At 39.0% G+C, this 17,674-nt stretch overlaps 2 protein-coding genes across 5 annotated transcripts in view; both read right to left on the minus strand.

Annotated features, from left to right (window-relative positions):
* pgap1 (post-GPI attachment to proteins inositol deacylase 1) overlaps positions 1–7,309 on the minus strand; it is a 37,651-nt gene extending 30,342 nt beyond the window's left edge. For all 3 annotated transcript variants that reach the window (XM_036561919.1, XM_036561918.1, XM_036561917.1), the window contains exons 1-4: positions 7,113–7,309; positions 2,755–2,908; positions 1,356–1,531; positions 534–705 (exon numbers count right to left, since the gene is read on the minus strand). In XM_036561919.1, the coding sequence (XP_036417812.1) occupies positions 534–705; positions 1,356–1,531; positions 2,755–2,908; positions 7,113–7,244 (634 nt within the window). In that variant the 5' untranslated portion in view covers positions 7,245–7,309. The remainder of the gene's footprint in view (positions 1–533; positions 706–1,355; positions 1,532–2,754; positions 2,909–7,112) is intronic.
* A 1,953-nt stretch (positions 7,310–9,262) lies between these two features.
* On the minus strand, positions 9,263–17,516 carry maip1 (matrix AAA peptidase interacting protein 1). 2 transcript variants are annotated; one of them, XM_036561941.1, is made up of 5 exons: positions 17,302–17,516; positions 13,570–13,641; positions 13,355–13,481; positions 10,872–11,025; positions 9,263–9,792 (listed from the first exon to the last, which is right to left on the minus strand). In XM_036561941.1, the coding sequence occupies exons 1-5, from the start codon at positions 17,344–17,346 to the stop codon at positions 9,714–9,716; spliced, it is 477 nt and encodes a 158-aa protein (XP_036417834.1). In that variant the 5' UTR covers positions 17,347–17,516; the 3' UTR covers positions 9,263–9,713. The 2 variants fall into 2 exon arrangements, with proteins under 2 accessions (XP_036417834.1, XP_036417833.1); XM_036561940.1 differs by having other exon boundaries at positions 17,050–17,481.
* Positions 17,517–17,674: the final 158 nt, after the last annotated feature.

Consider the following 17,674-nt stretch of genomic DNA (forward strand, 5'->3'; position numbering starts at 1 on the left):
AAAGCATGCTTTTCTGTTTCTTCTAGCAGCTCATCAGCACTCTCATATCAGACACTCGTATCATTCTGGTAGCATGAGCTGCTGATAATAACAGTAAACAAGCAATAAAATGAATTCAATAATACCAGAACAATGCCCTCTATTCTGGAACATGGACTATAGAACATCCTGATTGGTTACATTCAAACTCACAAACTAATCATAAAAAACCAGATATCAAATAAGGTTTATCAAAACTGCTTTGACTATTTACACTTAGACGTTAAGCGTTTCTATTTACATGCGAAGTTGGAGTTTTTTTTGGCTCAAATGGTAGGGTGCTTGTATACCTTTTGGTCACTAAACAAACACCCGAAGTGTAATTTGGCACACTTTCGCCGTCGCAGTGTGAAACGAACTAAAACAAATGAAAATGATACAATATCACAAAAACCCAAACTCTGGACTTAAACGAACTGGTACAAAAGCAGGCTTAATAGTTTAATTCTTGAATTGTGAATATACAACTCATGTGGAAAAGGGGGGGTTCTTACCCAGTATATATGGATCCAGAGAGATCACGGGGGCATGGTGAGGAGAGGCCTGGGTGAGGATAAGGCTGACCAGGCGAGGGTTGAAACGGGGCAGTGTAAACAGCGCTCGAGCCACTACGCCACCCATAGAGTGGCCAACCAGCACCACACTACTGGGAGGGTCCAAACAGTTCTGTCAAAGTGCAAAAGTGAGGAAGAGGCTTCAACTGACACTAGTGAAGATCAATGATGCAAAAGCTAAGCAAGTTGCCCAAAATATTTTTTGCCAAAGCCCTCAATCTTTTTAATCACCTTTACTTACTAGGGTAGCCAGATGGGCTCAAAAATCTAATTCAAATTTCAAATTTTCTTGTTTAACAAATATTTGAATATATCCAAATCATAACTACATTATTTAAAAAAAAAAATATCATATGTAATACAACTCATAGCTGCAATAAACATTAACACTTGTAAGCCAATGTTAGGTCTCCTAAATCCATCAGCAGGCACTGAGCTTTGGGGTCGCAACTCACGAGATGGTCATCAGAACGGTACTGGTGCCTTTTCTGACGTATCTTTGAGAAGGATTCTTCTATAAAATCATCACAGCCCGCGTTTAACCAATTTCTATGATAATGCTTGTTTTTAAAATGCTAACTTCAAAGGTTTTTGATTGATGCGATGGAGATAGAAGCAATGGAGAGTGTTTAAACTCTGCACACTTCATGGTTGTGATATCACTATCAAGGACAGACTTGCATTCGTTCAGGACATCACTGGCAAAAGCAACAAAGAAACTCTAAACCTTGATTGTCCATGTGTGTATGCTTGTCTACTGACCTTGTAAAGACGCAGGATGACCCTGATGCTCTCGTGAAGGAAGCGGGTCTGCCGGAGCAGGCTTCCACCGTACAGAGCCACCAGCTCCTCGTTGAAGTCAATGGTAAAGACGTTCATATGGACCCCACCATCCAAATTCTCAGCCTTCCTCAATGCCACGGAACCCAGAGAACGAGCTGGAGGGCAGGAGAAACAACAGAGAAAGCTGTCAGTTCAGAAAATTAAAACAATCTGAGCATGATAGAATTATTGAGCTTTATGAGAAACCTACTCTAGACCAGATTTCCCATTTTCCAGCCCTGTATGGCCTCCACCATCCAAACTTACGACAAAACCGCGTTTTACATGTGTAAACCGTACAAGTTGACGTTATGTAACTCGCTACTTTCAGACAGATCGCTTTACTTGATTTGCTCCTAGCTAACCTGGTGACGTGTCTAAGTTCACTTACCCTGCTGTGCTCTGATTGGGGCTTTAGCACTTGATTCCATTGAAAGGAACCATTTAACCTACATAGTCAGCAGCGGAATGAGACATAAGACCTGTTAGCAATGTCTAAAAATAATTACCACAGTATTTTCTGCTAAATAGTTAAAAAAAAAAAAAAACGCAATTAATGACTTTACATATTTAAAAAACAAGCCGTTTTCAGTTGTTATAGCAGAATCAGGCCTAACAGCTTTTAATGGCCTCATATTTAGTCAAAGTTTTAATAGTAAAAGTAAATAAAACATCAAGTGTACATATTGTTTGCTACTTTTTTTCATCAGGGGAACTTTTTCTCCAGGTTAGTCCTACCTGCTCTACGGTAATATCCAGTCACTTTAGCATGGTTGTTTTACTGCAGTGAGTAACTCTTTAGCAAGCTGATGTTCTAAAGCATGTCTGCATTTATTTTCAGTTCCATATACTCAAGCTAAACTTAACGTAAAACGTTAAATAACTAGAAGGGGGGGAGCCATGTGGTAAAGCTAGCAGTACAGTGTGTAGGAGAGAGAACTAACAGACAGCTTCTTAACAAACTGCACTTTCTCATGCCTCTATCTGGGGGGCATGCTACACATTTCTTAAAGAAATGTGATCCATAATTTTCGTTTAAAAATAAACAGTCCTCTCCAATTCATTGTCAGTTTCCCAGCACAGCTCAATCATTAGCGATATCTGTTTACACCACCCTATCGCCCAGATCTACTGTCAGCTACTCCTGACATGAGCAAACTGATGGAACATGGCCAGAAAAATACATATTACACAATATTACAATTGATCTTAATGAAATCTCAAGGTTCGTCTGTATAGTTGGTCATAGTCAAGTGACCGGTATTTGAGTAGTTGCAATCAAAACTGTTCTGTTGTGTTTGGAACTGTTAACCTGCTAGTTAAGCAGCTTTACTCTTACCTTGCTTATAGCTGCCTGCATTCCCAGGTAAGAAGAGCACAGGGGCTCCGGTAAGCTTAAGCCCCCGCGTCTCCTGAGCATACAAGCCTTCACCATACAGGTACAATCCGTAAGCTGGGTACTGACGTGCCACGCGCCGGGGAAGCTGGATACGCTGCACGTAAACAAACACAAATCAGTCAGTGCTAAATCTTTACCTGGTGATGTTCAGAAGCAGAGGTCACATTACTGTTAGAGTCCACGTTTTGATCTTTTTCTTTCCACTCAGGAAGCCTTGTTAAAACTAACCTGTTTAACTAAGTTTAGCTGAGCCTTCCAAAAAAATACAGTTTTAAATATATATTACACAGACATTATCCAAATTCCCTCATTTAAATTCAAAAAAGCTCTTCTTTTTGGAAGGCTTAATGCATAGATTCATGAAAAAGTACATTAGTTGAAAATAAAATATACTTAAATTGTGTTATTCTGACATTAGTTCTTCTATTTTGTGGTCAGAAAAACTGCCACATTTCACAGCCTTTTCTCACTATTTCAGATATCTGTGTTTAAGTAGGAAAACTTATCTAGTTTGAACAGCACAGGACTGTACTGAAATTATGTTTACATAAATTAATAGAATGCTTCTCACTTTTTTTTTTAAACAGGAGTTTGTGGTATGTAAACATTGTTAAAGTTTCAAAAATGTACTGTTCACCCCCACCCCCCGTCCATGCAGTCCATATACAATGTTGTGAAAATGTATTTCTTCTTTTTTTCCACATATTTGTCACAGTTGAATGTTTCAGATTATCAAACTAACAAAATGCACCCTGATATACACACACACACACACACACACATATACATACACACACATATACATATATATATATATATATATATATATATTAACATGGATAATGGCTCCACAGTGAGAGCCATGGAGAAAACTTGGAACAGTGATAATGGCTCCACAGTGAGAGCCATGGAGAAAACTTGGAACAGTGGTGAGCCTAACAAAATTTCACCAAGAGCACATTGACGACTCATCCAGGAGGTCACAAAAGAACCCAAACGAACATCTAAAGAAATACAGGCTTCACCTGCCTCACGTAAGGTCAATGTACACGATTCCACAATAAGAAAGACACTAAGCAAAAAAATCGTATCCATGGGAGAGCTGCAAGGTGCAAACCACTGCTGACCAAAACGAACGAGGCTCGTCTCGCATTTGCCAAAAAACACCTAGATGACACCCAAGACTTCTGGGATAATATTCTGTGGACTATGAGTGGAACTTTTTGGGAAATATGGGGCCCGTTACATCTGGCATGAAGCTAACACTGCATTCCACCATAAAAACATCATTTCAACAGTCAAACATGGTGGTGGTAGTGTGATGGTCTGGGGCTGCATTGCTTCCGCAGGACCTGGACTACTTGTCACAACTGATGAAACCATGCATTCCGCTCACTATAAGAAAATCCTGAAGGAGAATATCTGCTTGTCAGTTTGTGACCTAAAGCTCAAGCGCAGGATTTTTACAGCAGGACAATGATCCGAAGCACACAAGCAAGTCAACGTCTGAATTGCAAAAGAAACAAAACTAAGGTTCTGGGGAGGCCAGGTCAAAGTCCTGACCTGAATCCCATTGAGATGCTGTGGCAAGACCTTAAACAGGCAGTTCACGCTTGAAAACCCTCCAATGTAGCTGAATTAAAACAATTATGTAAAGAAGAGTGAGCCAAAATTTCTCCACAGTAACGTAAAAGACAAATTACTGCAAACGTCTGATTATAGTTGTTACTGCCAAGGGTGGCATAATCAGTTCTGAGGCAATTACTTTGTCACATGGCTGATATAGCTTTTGAATAAATCTTTATCATCAATAAATGGAATGATCATTTAAAAGCTGCATTTTGTGTTTACTCACGCTGTCTTTATCTTATATTAAAATTAGTTGGATGATCTGAAACATGACAAATTAGCAAAAGCTGAAGGAATCAAGTGGGGGCAAACATTTTTTCACAGCATTATGGAATATGATCGTACAGAATATAAGCTGCTAAAACAGCCTGTTTCTGTGATGTTGTAAAAACCAACAACATTTACATTCATCCACCTACCAGCCTACAGTAGTTTAGCTCCACTCACTCACACTAAAGTTATATGGAATGTTTCAGCCCATATTTCTCATAATAAATTATGCCACAACACGCTTTTCGGACCATATTGTGGATCTCGTTAGTACTTGAAGAACACTGATTAACTACATTTCATATTAATAAGAACATCACTAGTCCTGTTTGATTGGATTTAACGTAGTGCATAGTGTGAAACACTGAAAAAAAATCATAAAAATACTATCAAATTTCATTTTAAAAATACTATCAAAAACAATTAATTTTATGTGGCACCACTGGTCCTTCTTAGTCCATTCCAATTTATCAGATGTCAGAAAAAAATGAATATTGTCAAATCATTTTGCCATATCACCCACCTCTACTCTGGACTGTATGAAGGCACAGCCAATCAAGAACAGAGCTCATTTTCATATATCAGTCTTAAAGCCACAGAAACAAAAATTCAGTCCTAAGGTATGAAGAGAAGATAGAAATGGCCATGTAAGAATGAATTACGGCTATTTGTGATTTAGAAAACTCAGTCACATGCAAATTGAAAGGCTCTTCCAACCAGTTACATTTTTTTTTCAGAAATGACTGTAGGAAAGTTTACATTTTCATTTGTACCAAGCATGTGCATGTTGTTTGTACACAAAAAACATTAGGATTGCTCAAATACCTTTAAAGGGAATAATTAAAGGAAGGGTTTTGCAGCATTTTGGAAAATATTTTGACAGTAAACAAAGTGTGTTCTCTTCTACACTTACTTCTATGTTGGTATATTTGTGCTTTTATTTATTCATCGGACTCACCGGGAATGGTGGGCTTGTATACAGCTTTTTGATCGGGCGTATGGTTTTGGTACAATTACCATTACATGACATTTTTTTCCCGTAGGAATAAATTGGCTGCAAATGTTTGTGCAACCAGCTTATATGACAAAGATACAAGTACAGTAGAAACACCCTATTAACCATGTGGGGTACATTAGTGACCACCAAGCAACACCCTAGCAAACACCTACAATATCATAGTAATTGCCTGAAAATACCCTAGGAATCATCTTGGAATTGATTAGGCTCTGCATTTTCGTCAGGAAATGCACCCTTATGGTTTCATTATGTTCTGTTTGTAGCATTACTGCTTTGTGCCTTGAGTGTGTGCCCACTGCTTGACACTTTCTGGACCAGTTTGACCACGATGGAGCTTGCTGCTGTAATGCTGTGCAAACCTCACCTGCATGTCACTAACCCTCCTGATGATACTGCTGCCTGCACAGACTCGAACTATTTAAAACATAGCCATTGCTTACCTGCTTTCCCCCTTTCCTGTATTTTTAATATATTATACTAAGGGTACAACCTTATTCTCTGTTCATACTGCTCGTGTTATTGTTTTGCTATCCGGTGTCGACCAGAGGAGGATGGGTTCCCCTTTTGAGTCCTGGTTCCTGTCAAGTTTTCTTCCTATTGCTCTTAGGGAGTTTTCCCTTGCCACTGTCACCTCTGGCTTGCTCATGGGGGCTTGGACACGATTTTTTCTGTAAAGCTGCTTTGTGACAATGCCTGTTGTTAAAACGCTGTATAAGTAAACTTTGACTTGAGATTGGTCATACCTTCTCAATTTTAGATCCAGACTGCATGAAAAGAGGGAAAATATGCATGAACAGTTCCCCTGCTGATGCTGGATGCACCACTATAGCTCTGCTCAGTAAGTCGTTTTTAGGTATTTTTGTAGTTTCATTTTTTTAAATATACTTTAACTCGAATCATCATTTCACAGATGTTTACTTGAACATGGGTTTCTGCCACCTCTGGCAGATTCCATGCATTGTTTATTATTAAATATGATAAGTCTGTTTGACAGTGAGTCTCTTCTACGAGGCTGAAGTTGACTTCCCATTCAAGCGTTCCACCTTAAATGGTGCAGCAGTTAAGGCGGACTAGTAAGTTCGAGTAGGAAGTCGACTTAAGCCTCGTTCCTCGTACCTCTTACTGTTGACAGTATGTACAGCAGTATGTACTTATTTAACTAATAATCTAAACAATCTGCACGAAATACACACGTTAAGTCTTCAGCACAAACAGTTCACATTTGTGCTTTATGTCCTCCAGTTCAGTCTCTACTGTTAGTCTCTAATACTGTGAGCTTAGCGGGCAGAGGTGGATGCCCAGGTGGATGCCCAGGTGAGTGCACCATCACTATTTCGCGTTCTCCAGGTGAGCTGAGAACCCTTCTGTCCACCTTACCCACCCGGTACTCAGGTTGCTCGAACATGTAGGTCATGCTGCAACGGTTCTCCTCGAAGCCGAAGAGCAGCTCGCGCAGCCCGGTAAGGAGGAGCGCGAGCGCGCAGGTGTACAGCACGTATACGGCAGGTCTCATTTCTCCAACAGGTCCGTGTTTACTTCCCTCGCGTACATCTCACCTCCATTTTTAACCCCATAAAAAAAAACTCACACTACCGGTTCGCACCATGAGGAATGACGGACAGCTCCGACAGCCAATGAGAGGCAGTGGAAAGTTTACCCTCAACTAATAGGAGCAGACGCTGGGGAGCGCGTCAGCCAATCAGGCCGAGGATTATTTTTAAAGGTGCAGGCACACCTGCGTTCTTTAGTGTTTTCAAACGATGGAATGTGATGTGACGGGGAGCGCTGCTGCTAAAAATGAACAGAACAGAAACAATTGTTGTATTTTAGATATGCTTCTGCACCTCTGTTCATTTATTTATGTAGCTATAATGAATCTACACTCTAGCCATTCTACCAAATTACACTCTTCAAGAGTCCTTTAATACAGACAATGGTTAAATATAGAAGGAGAATGTGTTGTATATGGTTCTATATAGCACCAAAAATTCAAAAAGGTTCTATATAGAACCATATACAACACATTCTCCTTCATTCTGAAGAACCATTTCACCATGCAGAGAGCCATTTTAGAATGGTAGAACCATTTTTGAAAATGGTTCTACATCATTAAAAACGATGGTTCTTCAAAGTTCTCAAAATATGAATACTGATCTGGGATCAGTTTATGCCTTTTACAATGCACTATATAGTGCGCTATCAGACTACACAGACTGATGAGACCTGACTTTAGATCAGTATTTTTACTCTGAGATGCTTGGTAAATATGGGCCCATGCTTCTAGAACCATGAACACTCAAAACATTTGCATGTTTAAGGGTTCTTTGTATAATGAAATGGTACTTCAAATCAATGGAGAATATGTTGCAAATGGTTCTGTTTAGAACCTTTTTGAAAAGGGTTCTTCTGTTGTTATGATGCCAAGCTTGTAACAATAGAATAACCCTTTTAAAAACATTATAACATTTTTGGTAACATTAAAATATTATATTTTATGTTTATGTTTCCCAATTTGTGGAAGTCTACACATAATTTGCCATTTTTACACAACTAAATTTGTGTAAAAATGGCAAATTTATTGAAGTGTGGTCTTTGTAGAGGATGTGTTCATCAACAAAACATGTAACTTGAGCGGGGGTGTTCACACTTTTGCTTACGACTGTATGTATACACATACAAAATGAACAAATTACACTTATGATTGGAATCAAAATGCATTTTTCATCCATACTATGACACATTCGCAAATAAAAAACTGTTTCGGGTAGGGGAAGTGAAAAAGTTAATACTTTTCTGTGCACAGTGAGATCATCAAGAATCAGAAGGTGCTTTAGAGACAGGCAGTACGTTCTATGATTAAATGATATGATGAATTGAGCTGAACATGACCAGAGACATGAAATAACACTGTAAAAAAGGTCCATTTTGATTTCAGGTTGACTTTAAAGAATCCTGGGATGCTTTGTTGAATTCACATGGCACCTTTTCATTATACTGCATATCTATTCATCACCACATAGGAAATGTAATATTACACACAAACGTTTATTTCAGAAATTTCACTGCATGTTCTACTGTGTATGGCTGTGTGTGTGACCAATACAGTTAGATTTGATTTGATTTAGATGTACACAAAGTCATTCAGAGTGGTTTGGTGTGAAATGCTCTGTTCTAGAGAAACATACCGAATCTGAATTGTTCACAGTGGTGGTGAACCAGATATCCAAAGAAAATGTAGTATTTCAGATTTTCCACCATTTTACCATCATCAACATTCTGTATAAAACCTCAGAAGAGACATCTAGGTTCACTGGTGGTATAAGATAGTAAATAAAATTGCTATATTTGTGTTGTAGACATGGTGACCCCTGGTTCCTAAACCACCATTGTAAAGAAATCTGAGTGTCTAACCAATGACTCTGTTTACATCTCAAACACTAAATTATGGAGAAATCTTGAAAAATTGGTGGAATACCCCTCAGTCTGAATAAAGAATTGCAATGAATGCAATGAAACTGCAGCTTTGTTAAAAAAAAAAATCTTTAATCGTATTAGTGTCAGTTAGACCCCGTTAACACCTGCTCACTTCATGCGTCTTGAGTATCAGGATTATATTTGAATAAGGCAAAGCCTCATAGAAATGCAAGTGTTAATGCACTCAAGACATTTAAAACAGATAAAAATCTGATCGCTCAAACCATTTCAGAAGGTGGTCTGAGATGCATTTGAGACACGTTACAGCAGCATAAATGCATCCGTCTCTTCAAGACACATTCAACAACTGAAACCCCTCCCAGTATAACCGAAAGGAAGATAAATAACTGTAATACAGATTTGAACCGGATCAGCTTTACCAAATTACACACACAGTGTTATTTGGACAAGGTGCTTTACTTTTCTCATGATGATAACTGACGACTGATTCATGGAGGACAAAAAAAAGAAAAAAAAAAAATCACACATAAACAGACTTCACATCATTTCAGTCCAGCAGTTTAGAGTGCTCTATTCTCGTGATGGTCCAGTCTGGGGTCACTCCTTGGGTAAACTCCCTTTGGAATCTGCAGGGGCAAAATAAAATAAACATTTATTTTAGACATTCGCCCATGACTGTAACATATAAGAGTGTTGTTTCCTTGTTTCTACACTCGTTGTCCACTTTATCAGCTCCACATCAAAGTCTGCATACTTTGTTAGCTCATTTCACCCTGTTTTTCATTGGCCAGGCCCCCCACAGGACCACCACAGAGCAGGTATTATTTGGGTGGTGGATCATTCTCAGCACTGCTGTGACACTGGTATGAGTGGACCAGACTCACCTCAGTGTCACTGCTGGCCTCAGAATAGTCCACCAACCAAAAATATCCAGTCAACAGTGTCTTGTGAACAGCATCCTGCGACCACTGATGAAGGACTAGAGGATGACCAGCACAAACTGTGCAGCAATATATGAGCTATCATCCCTGACTTTACATCTACAAGGTGGACCAACAAAGTAAGAGTGTCTCCCACCTTCCTCAAAAGGGTTCTACATGGAACCAAAAAGGGTTCTTCTATTATTACAAGCTTGACATATTCATGATAGAAGAACTCTTTTTTTGAGCTATATAGAACCATTTTTTGTTTAAAGAACCGTATGCAAAACATTCTCCATCAATCAGAAGAACCTCTTCACAGTGCAAAGATCCCTTTAAGCATGCAAATGGTTCCTTGAGTGTTAACGGTTCTATATAGAACTTCTATATGGAACCATTATCTTCACTAAAGAATCCTTGAAGAACCATCTTTTTTAAGAATGTATAGAGAACAAATTGAAAGGATTAATTCAATCACAGTTCTTCATGAGATGATCAGATATCTCATGAAATTCCAAATTTCACCACAAATTAATTTAGAGCTGAAAATGCCCTGAACAAACAAAAGACACTGTAGGAATTATTCACACAGTGTAAAAACAACACACTGAGCTTTTCTTATTCTTACATTTAAAAATGGCTCACGAATGTTACATTGGCCAGAAAATGAGTGCATATACATCACACAATTGATGCCACTGAATGACTACCTTCATATCAATGCTTCACATTGCACTGATGCATCTTTGCACCACACCTCTCATTACTAGTATGTGCATACTCACTCATAATTGGCTGTGAGCAGTCTCTTGCTCTCTGCCTCCTCTCCGTCTCCACCAATGGCCATCTTGAAGATGCGCGCTCCTTCCATGGAGTCCTCTGGCAAATGGGCACTGGTTAAGTACCAGAAGCGCATCAGAATACTGACGAACTTCCTCCCTGAGGTCAGAGCAGACAGAAATTTAGTTTTCATGATTTCAATAATTTATTTAGATAGTTATATAAAAGTGGGCCTTCCAGCTCTCTTATTCAAGACTTTACAAACTGAATCTAGACCAGGATGAACTAGTGCAACCCAGACCAGTTTGTTGAGCCATTAAATAAACTCAATACCCTTTCCAAGTACGACAAAACTACGTACAAATTTTAAGCAACACAATGGCTGCTAGTGCTGTTTTTAGCTGTTCAATGTACAACCACATTTCCAAATAAGTTGGGACGCTGTGCAAAATGTAAATAAAAACAAAATTCAATGATGTGCAAATCATTTAAACCCTATATTTAATTCAAAATAGTACAATGACAACAAATCAAATGTTGAAACTGAGAAATGTTATTGTTTTTTTAAAAAAATATATGCCCAATTTGATGCCAACAACATGTTCCAAAAAAGTTGGGACCGGGGCATGTTTACCACTGTGTTTCATCACCTCTTCTTTTAACACACTGTGTTGTTAGCGTTTGGGAACTCAGGAGTCCGACTGCTGTACTTTTGAAAGTGAAATGTTTTCCCATTCTTGTTTGATATAGGATTTCAGCCGCTCAACAGTTCAGGGTCTCCTTGTCGTATTTTTCATTTTAGAATGTGCCAAATGTTTTCAGTGGTGACAGGTCTGGACTGCAGGCAGGCCAGTTTAGCACCTGGACTCTTTTAATACAGAACAATGCTGTTGTAATACATGCAGAATGTGGTTTGACATTGTCTTGCTGAAATAAGCAAGACCTTCTCTGAAAAAGAAGTCGTCTGGATGCCAGCATATGTTGCCAAAACATGTATACATCGTTCAGCATTAATGGTGCTTTCACAGATGTGCACGTCACCCATGCTATTTGCACTAATGCACCCCCCATAACATCATGAATACTGGCTTTTGAACTGTGCACCGATAACAAGCTGAGTGGCCTTTAGCCCAGAGGACACAGTGTCCATGATTTCCAAAAAAAATTTCAAATTTTGATTTGTCGGACCACAGGACACTTCTCCACTTCCCCTCAGTCCATTTTAAATAAGCTTGGGCCCAGAGAAGGTGGCAGCATTCCTGGATCCTGTTTATATTTGGTTTCTTCTTTGCATTTAAGAGTTTTAATTAGCATTTGTGGATGCAGTGCCAAACTGTTTTCACAGACAGTGGTTTTCAGAAGTTTATCTAAGCCCATGCAGTGATTTCCACTATAGAATCATGTCTGGTTTTAATGCAGTGCCGCCTGAGGGCCCAAACATCATGTTTCAACATTTGATATGTTGTATTTGTACTATCTGTATTTAAATACAGGATTTACATGATTTGCACATCATTGCATTCTATTTTTATTTACATTTTGCACAGCATCCCAACTTTTTTGGAAGTGGGGTTGTACTTCTGTACATTGTTACAGATTCCATAGAGAGTGCAAACCACAGAAGCAAGTCTTTTTGAGATTATTTAAAAACTCAACATGGTGTAAGGACAATAATCTTTTACAGGGAATAAATTGAAACATGACATTTTTCTGCAAATTTTAGTGAACAATTTATAAATAATAGAGTTTAAAGCTCAACTGAAAATGTGGGGATTTGAGTTTTCTGCTGAAAATGTGTAATTACTGACTCAGCAATGCTACTTCTTTCGGTTCAAAAAAAAAAAAGGTCATTGTGTCTATTGCACGTAAGGCTGGCTTTACATGGTCTAACTTTTTTGTTATGAGTTGCCTGTAAATAATTTATGTGTAATGTGACAGTTACATTAAGCTATTCAAAAACAACCAAAGTTGCATGCATCACTTACTCCAGTTAGCCAAACTGTCAACTGCCCAATAAACCATCTTCTGTTTTATCTTGTCCACTGAATTGGTGAAGTCAATGGTTTGAAAGTATGTCAGCTGACGTGATCAAATGTTGCATTTAGATTGGCTTGTTCCACAAAGTTGGGGCGCTTGCAATTGTTGCAGCTGAGTTTCAAATGAGTTGCAGGAGGCTTTGCATTATGTGCAACTTAGTTTCATGTAGCTAAAGTTGCATGAACGTTTAAGCATGTTAAGTCAGCCTTAGAGAGTTCAAATTGAATAGGAAAGTGCAGGTGAATGCCTAGTGTCCAAAGCCTATTTGCTGCAGAGAAAAGATACTGAAAAGTTTTCATCAACTCCCTGGCACCCTCTATATATAAATCTCTTTTATTGCCAGATTTCTGCTATAATAGAACGAATTGCAAGTATGTGCAGTATGCTATTGAAGGACAATGCTGGCTAATACTGAGATACAGAATTCTTTATCAATGGTAAATTCTCTCACCGTTGTCGTCATAGTAGATGCCCACATCCCCTGGAGTTGTGTACATGATCTCCTCTGGATCAGCTGAGAGCGCCCTCTTGTGGCTCAATGGAAGATCAGTGCATTTCTCCTTTAGTTTTCCTATTAGCTATGACATAGAGAAAAACACTTAATACACTCCACCTAATGCACAAACACTACACCTAGAGTTTACTGTAAATGCAAAACATACTTACATCTTTAGCGACTAGGCCTTCAAGTGCATCAAACTGACACTGAGACAACAGGCGGGACACATGTGAGAAAGCCTGTAATGACAATACATACGCAGATATTAGAGATGGGGAAATATGGTGATATTAAACGTTACTGTGATAAGCTGTCACATTACATCACAATAGGGCTGTACAATATTGACATAAACGCAATGTTCAATAAAGCTGTCAGATATCACAACTACAATATGAAAAGCGATAAATTATTACTAAAATAGTGCACCTCTGACTGGATGTGATGCAAGTACAGATATATCAGATCAATATGTTTGCTGTGACAGTAACCACTACTACCTTGTACACTTACACAACACTGGGTGTGAGAACAATCCTAAAGTTTAAAGTGCTTTACAGGTGTAGTTCAGGATGGTGGAGTGTCTGAGCTTCACACGTGGGTGTTTTGCAATATGCTGTTTAGCTGAATGGCTAAGTTACTCTCCTCTGTGTGAGTGAGCAGCATTCCGTCCCAGCACAAAGAAGCATTCATTAGGCTTCTAATGGTTTGTGTCTGTAATGTCATGACGTCTCTCTGGCGCTGGGTGTAAGAGGTAATTTGATCTGTCAACGCAACTTAATGTTACTACAGAATCTCATATCAAAATAACACTAAACATACAATGTACTCTACAGCTCTACATCACAATCTGCTTTTCTGGGCATATCATCAGTACATAAAGGTCCAATCCCATTTCTTATTCTTGACCCTACACCTTGTTTTTGGGAGTCACCTTGCCCCTTGAGTTAAAAATCATCCCCCATGAAATGGGACAACCTTCAAATAAAAAACGAACTTTACTTAATTAACAGGCTACTAGCAGTGCTGTGTAGGCGACCCTGCCAGTCTGCAGTGATAGCAGAAGAGGGTAAATTTCAGCAACCTCGCAGCTGGTCTTTAGCTAAATTTAGGGCATCATATGCCTTCAAAGAGGGCAATGTGACAATAATTTATTATCGCCCAACCCTAATTCTTTGGTGATATGAAGCTGAAGTCAGCTATCACCTGCGTCTTGTTTGAATTTTCAAATTCCACTTTAAATGGAGCTGCAGTTATAGCCTGGAGCTTCAGACGCCAGCACTGCTGGACTATTTACGGTGTGGAACGGGTAATTTAGCTAGCTAGCTACCGAGACATCAGCATGCTATTAGCGATTTTTTATGCTTGTTATGAAGAAAAGGACCAAAATACTTTGAAACAACATTAAACTTTAACAATACAATGGTTATCTTATCTTTTAACAGAGAAAACACTTACATTTGTGGCTTTCTTTGGTCACTTGGGCAGCCATCTTGCTGGCTTTTTTTTCTCATAACACTCTGTTTGGAGTGTGCATCTGAAAAACCTCTGTTTGGAGGGACATGTAGCCCTAACACCATGCCCTACCCCTCTATCTCAACAAAAACGGGACACCCTATCCCTAGACGTGGGTTAAGGACTAAGTGGTAGGGGCAAGGGGCGAAATGGGATTGGGCCAAAGAACACTGACCGACTGCATGTTTAATTTCAAAGAGCATAGATAAGCCTGGTTAATTAGATTTAGTGCAGCATGGTATGTGAAATGTTATATTAAAATCATTGTATTTGTAGTTTTTCATAGTATTTTTTAAAATGTGACACTACTAACACTTTTCTATCTGTTCCAGCTTAGCTCAAGTTAACTAGATAATGTAGGACACAGGTGAAAACTGTAGCTGTGTCTACTCACACTATAATCATCATATACACTAGATATTGAAACCTTGCTGTGAGCATTTGATTACATTAGTGAGGTCAAGCACTGATGTAAGATGATTAGTTCTAGATAACTCCAACTCATCCCAAAGGCATTAGATGGAGCTTCACCACGCCAGAGAACGCAGTTACCACTGCTCCGCAGCCCAATGCTGGGCATCTTTATACGCCTTCACACTTGGCATTAGGCATGGTGACTTTAGATTCATGTGTGGCTGCTCCTGAGCTTCCCATTCTATTGGTCAGTGCTTTTCTAGGAAGATCATACAAGCTGTGTGTGCGCAATTAAATGTCTGTGTCAGCATCTAAAAGTACACTCTTAGAAAAGGGTTCTTTAGTAAATACAATGGGCCTCATTCACCAACCATTCTTAAGAAAAAATTTCTTCTTAAAACTCACTTTTCACTTTGATTCTGACATTCACCAATTCTTATTTGGGATTTATTCGTAGGTGAGAACAGAATCAACACACACACTAGAGAGCACGGAGGTGCGAACAATTCTGTGGTTTAAGAACATGTTATGATTTTGACATAGATTTTTTTCTCAAGAACAAATTTAAGAAAAAAGTTAGGAAGATATTGGTGAATGAGGCCCAATGGTTCTATACAGAACCATGAACATTCAAAGAATGCTTTCATGCTTCGATGCAAATAAATCGTTCTCTGCATGGTACCTTGGATTGATAGTGAAAGTGTAATTTATGGTTCTTTATAGCACCAAAAAGGGTTCTGGTATTGTTACAAGCTTGACAAAAAAAACAGCAGAACCTTAGTGCTATATAGAACCATTTTCAAAAAGGTTCTAAATGGACTCCGATCTGAAGAACCATTTCACCATGCAAATGGTCTTTTGCATGTCCATGATTCTATAAAGAACCACGGACTTTACTAAAGAACTCCTAAGGAACCTTATTTTATAAGCATGTAGGTGCAGTTACTCATTAGAAGGGTGCCTGGATAATGTCGGACAGAGAGTGTATATGAGACACTGTCGGACAGAGAGTGTATATGAGACACAATCAGACAGACATTTAACGCTAGATCTTTCTTTATTATGATCTCTGTGCCCTTGTTTAAAGGGGAAATCCACTAAATCTTCTAAATTCCTATATAACTGCATGGTTGGCATATGAACAAAGCTGTTCAGAGTGGTTTGGTGTGAAGTGCTCTGTTCTAGAGAAACTTACTGAGTCAGAATTGTTCACAGTGGTGGTGACAGGAACCAGATGTCCACCTCTAAAAGCTCCCTCACAGGAAGTTATTACATGAAATGGTTATGAATACACTGCCTGATGTCTAAGACACTGTTTTACAATAGTTTTGAGAAGATTTCATTGTGGAGGGATAAATGAAGGCCGTTATGAGGCAATATAGTCACCAAAGAAATCAACATTCTGTATTAAATGTCAGAAGACACGGGTAGGATCACTGGTTGTTGTGGATAGTAAATAAAATGGCTATATTTGTGTTGCAGACATGGCGACTCCTGGTTCTTCCTCTCATCTACTTTGTAAACATTTAAGTCTCTACACCCATTACAAACAAACCACTCTGAATCACTCTGTTTACATCTCAATGATTGAATTACACAATTTTTTGAAAATGGGTAGCGTTTCCATTTAAAGCTGCTTTGGTACAATGCTGCAAAGCACTATACAAACAAAACTGAACTAATGGTTCAGCAGAAAGAGAAAATGGGTTCATTCTAACCTGCCTCGCCCCCTCAGTGAACTCTTCAATGTTGAATTCTTTGTCGAAATAAGTGCGGATGAGAAAGTAGTACACTCGGGTGCGGAACCACACTACGGGGTTTGGGATGCCCACCACGACCACCTTCTCATACTGCCTGCGCTCTGAGCTGTAATATCTACCAGCCACTATAGGAGCGAGTTTCAGTTTTGTACTTTTTGTTACAGGTTGGTTCTGTACAAGTCTATCAAATCTAAAATAAGGGCTTATCACCGCTGGAGTCCTCCTGCAGCTCCATCTGAGCAAGGGGAGCGCCATTTCTCCTCTCCAACTTTCTTCGGCGTTCCAATTCGAACTAATCACGCCTGTGCCCTACTCCCTTCTCTCTAAGAGATCTGGCCTTGCAGAAAGTTAGCTTGATGTTGCTCATAACTACAATTTAAGGGATTGCTGTATTTCCATTCATAGTAATATAAGACCTAAGAGTACGGAGCCCCTAAAGTGCCATTGCGAAAGGAAAAATATTTGCAACGACTTTGCGTTCCCATGCAAAAGTTTTGCATTACCGTTGCGAAATCCATTGCACTTGCGAGGTAATACATTTTTAATACTCTTTTAAACCATGATACCTTAGGAGTTTCGTATA

Source organism: Colossoma macropomum, unplaced genomic scaffold, assembly GCF_904425465.1.
Source record: "Colossoma macropomum unplaced genomic scaffold, Colossoma_macropomum, whole genome shotgun sequence".
Lineage (NCBI taxonomy): Eukaryota > Metazoa > Chordata > Actinopteri > Characiformes > Serrasalmidae > Colossoma > Colossoma macropomum.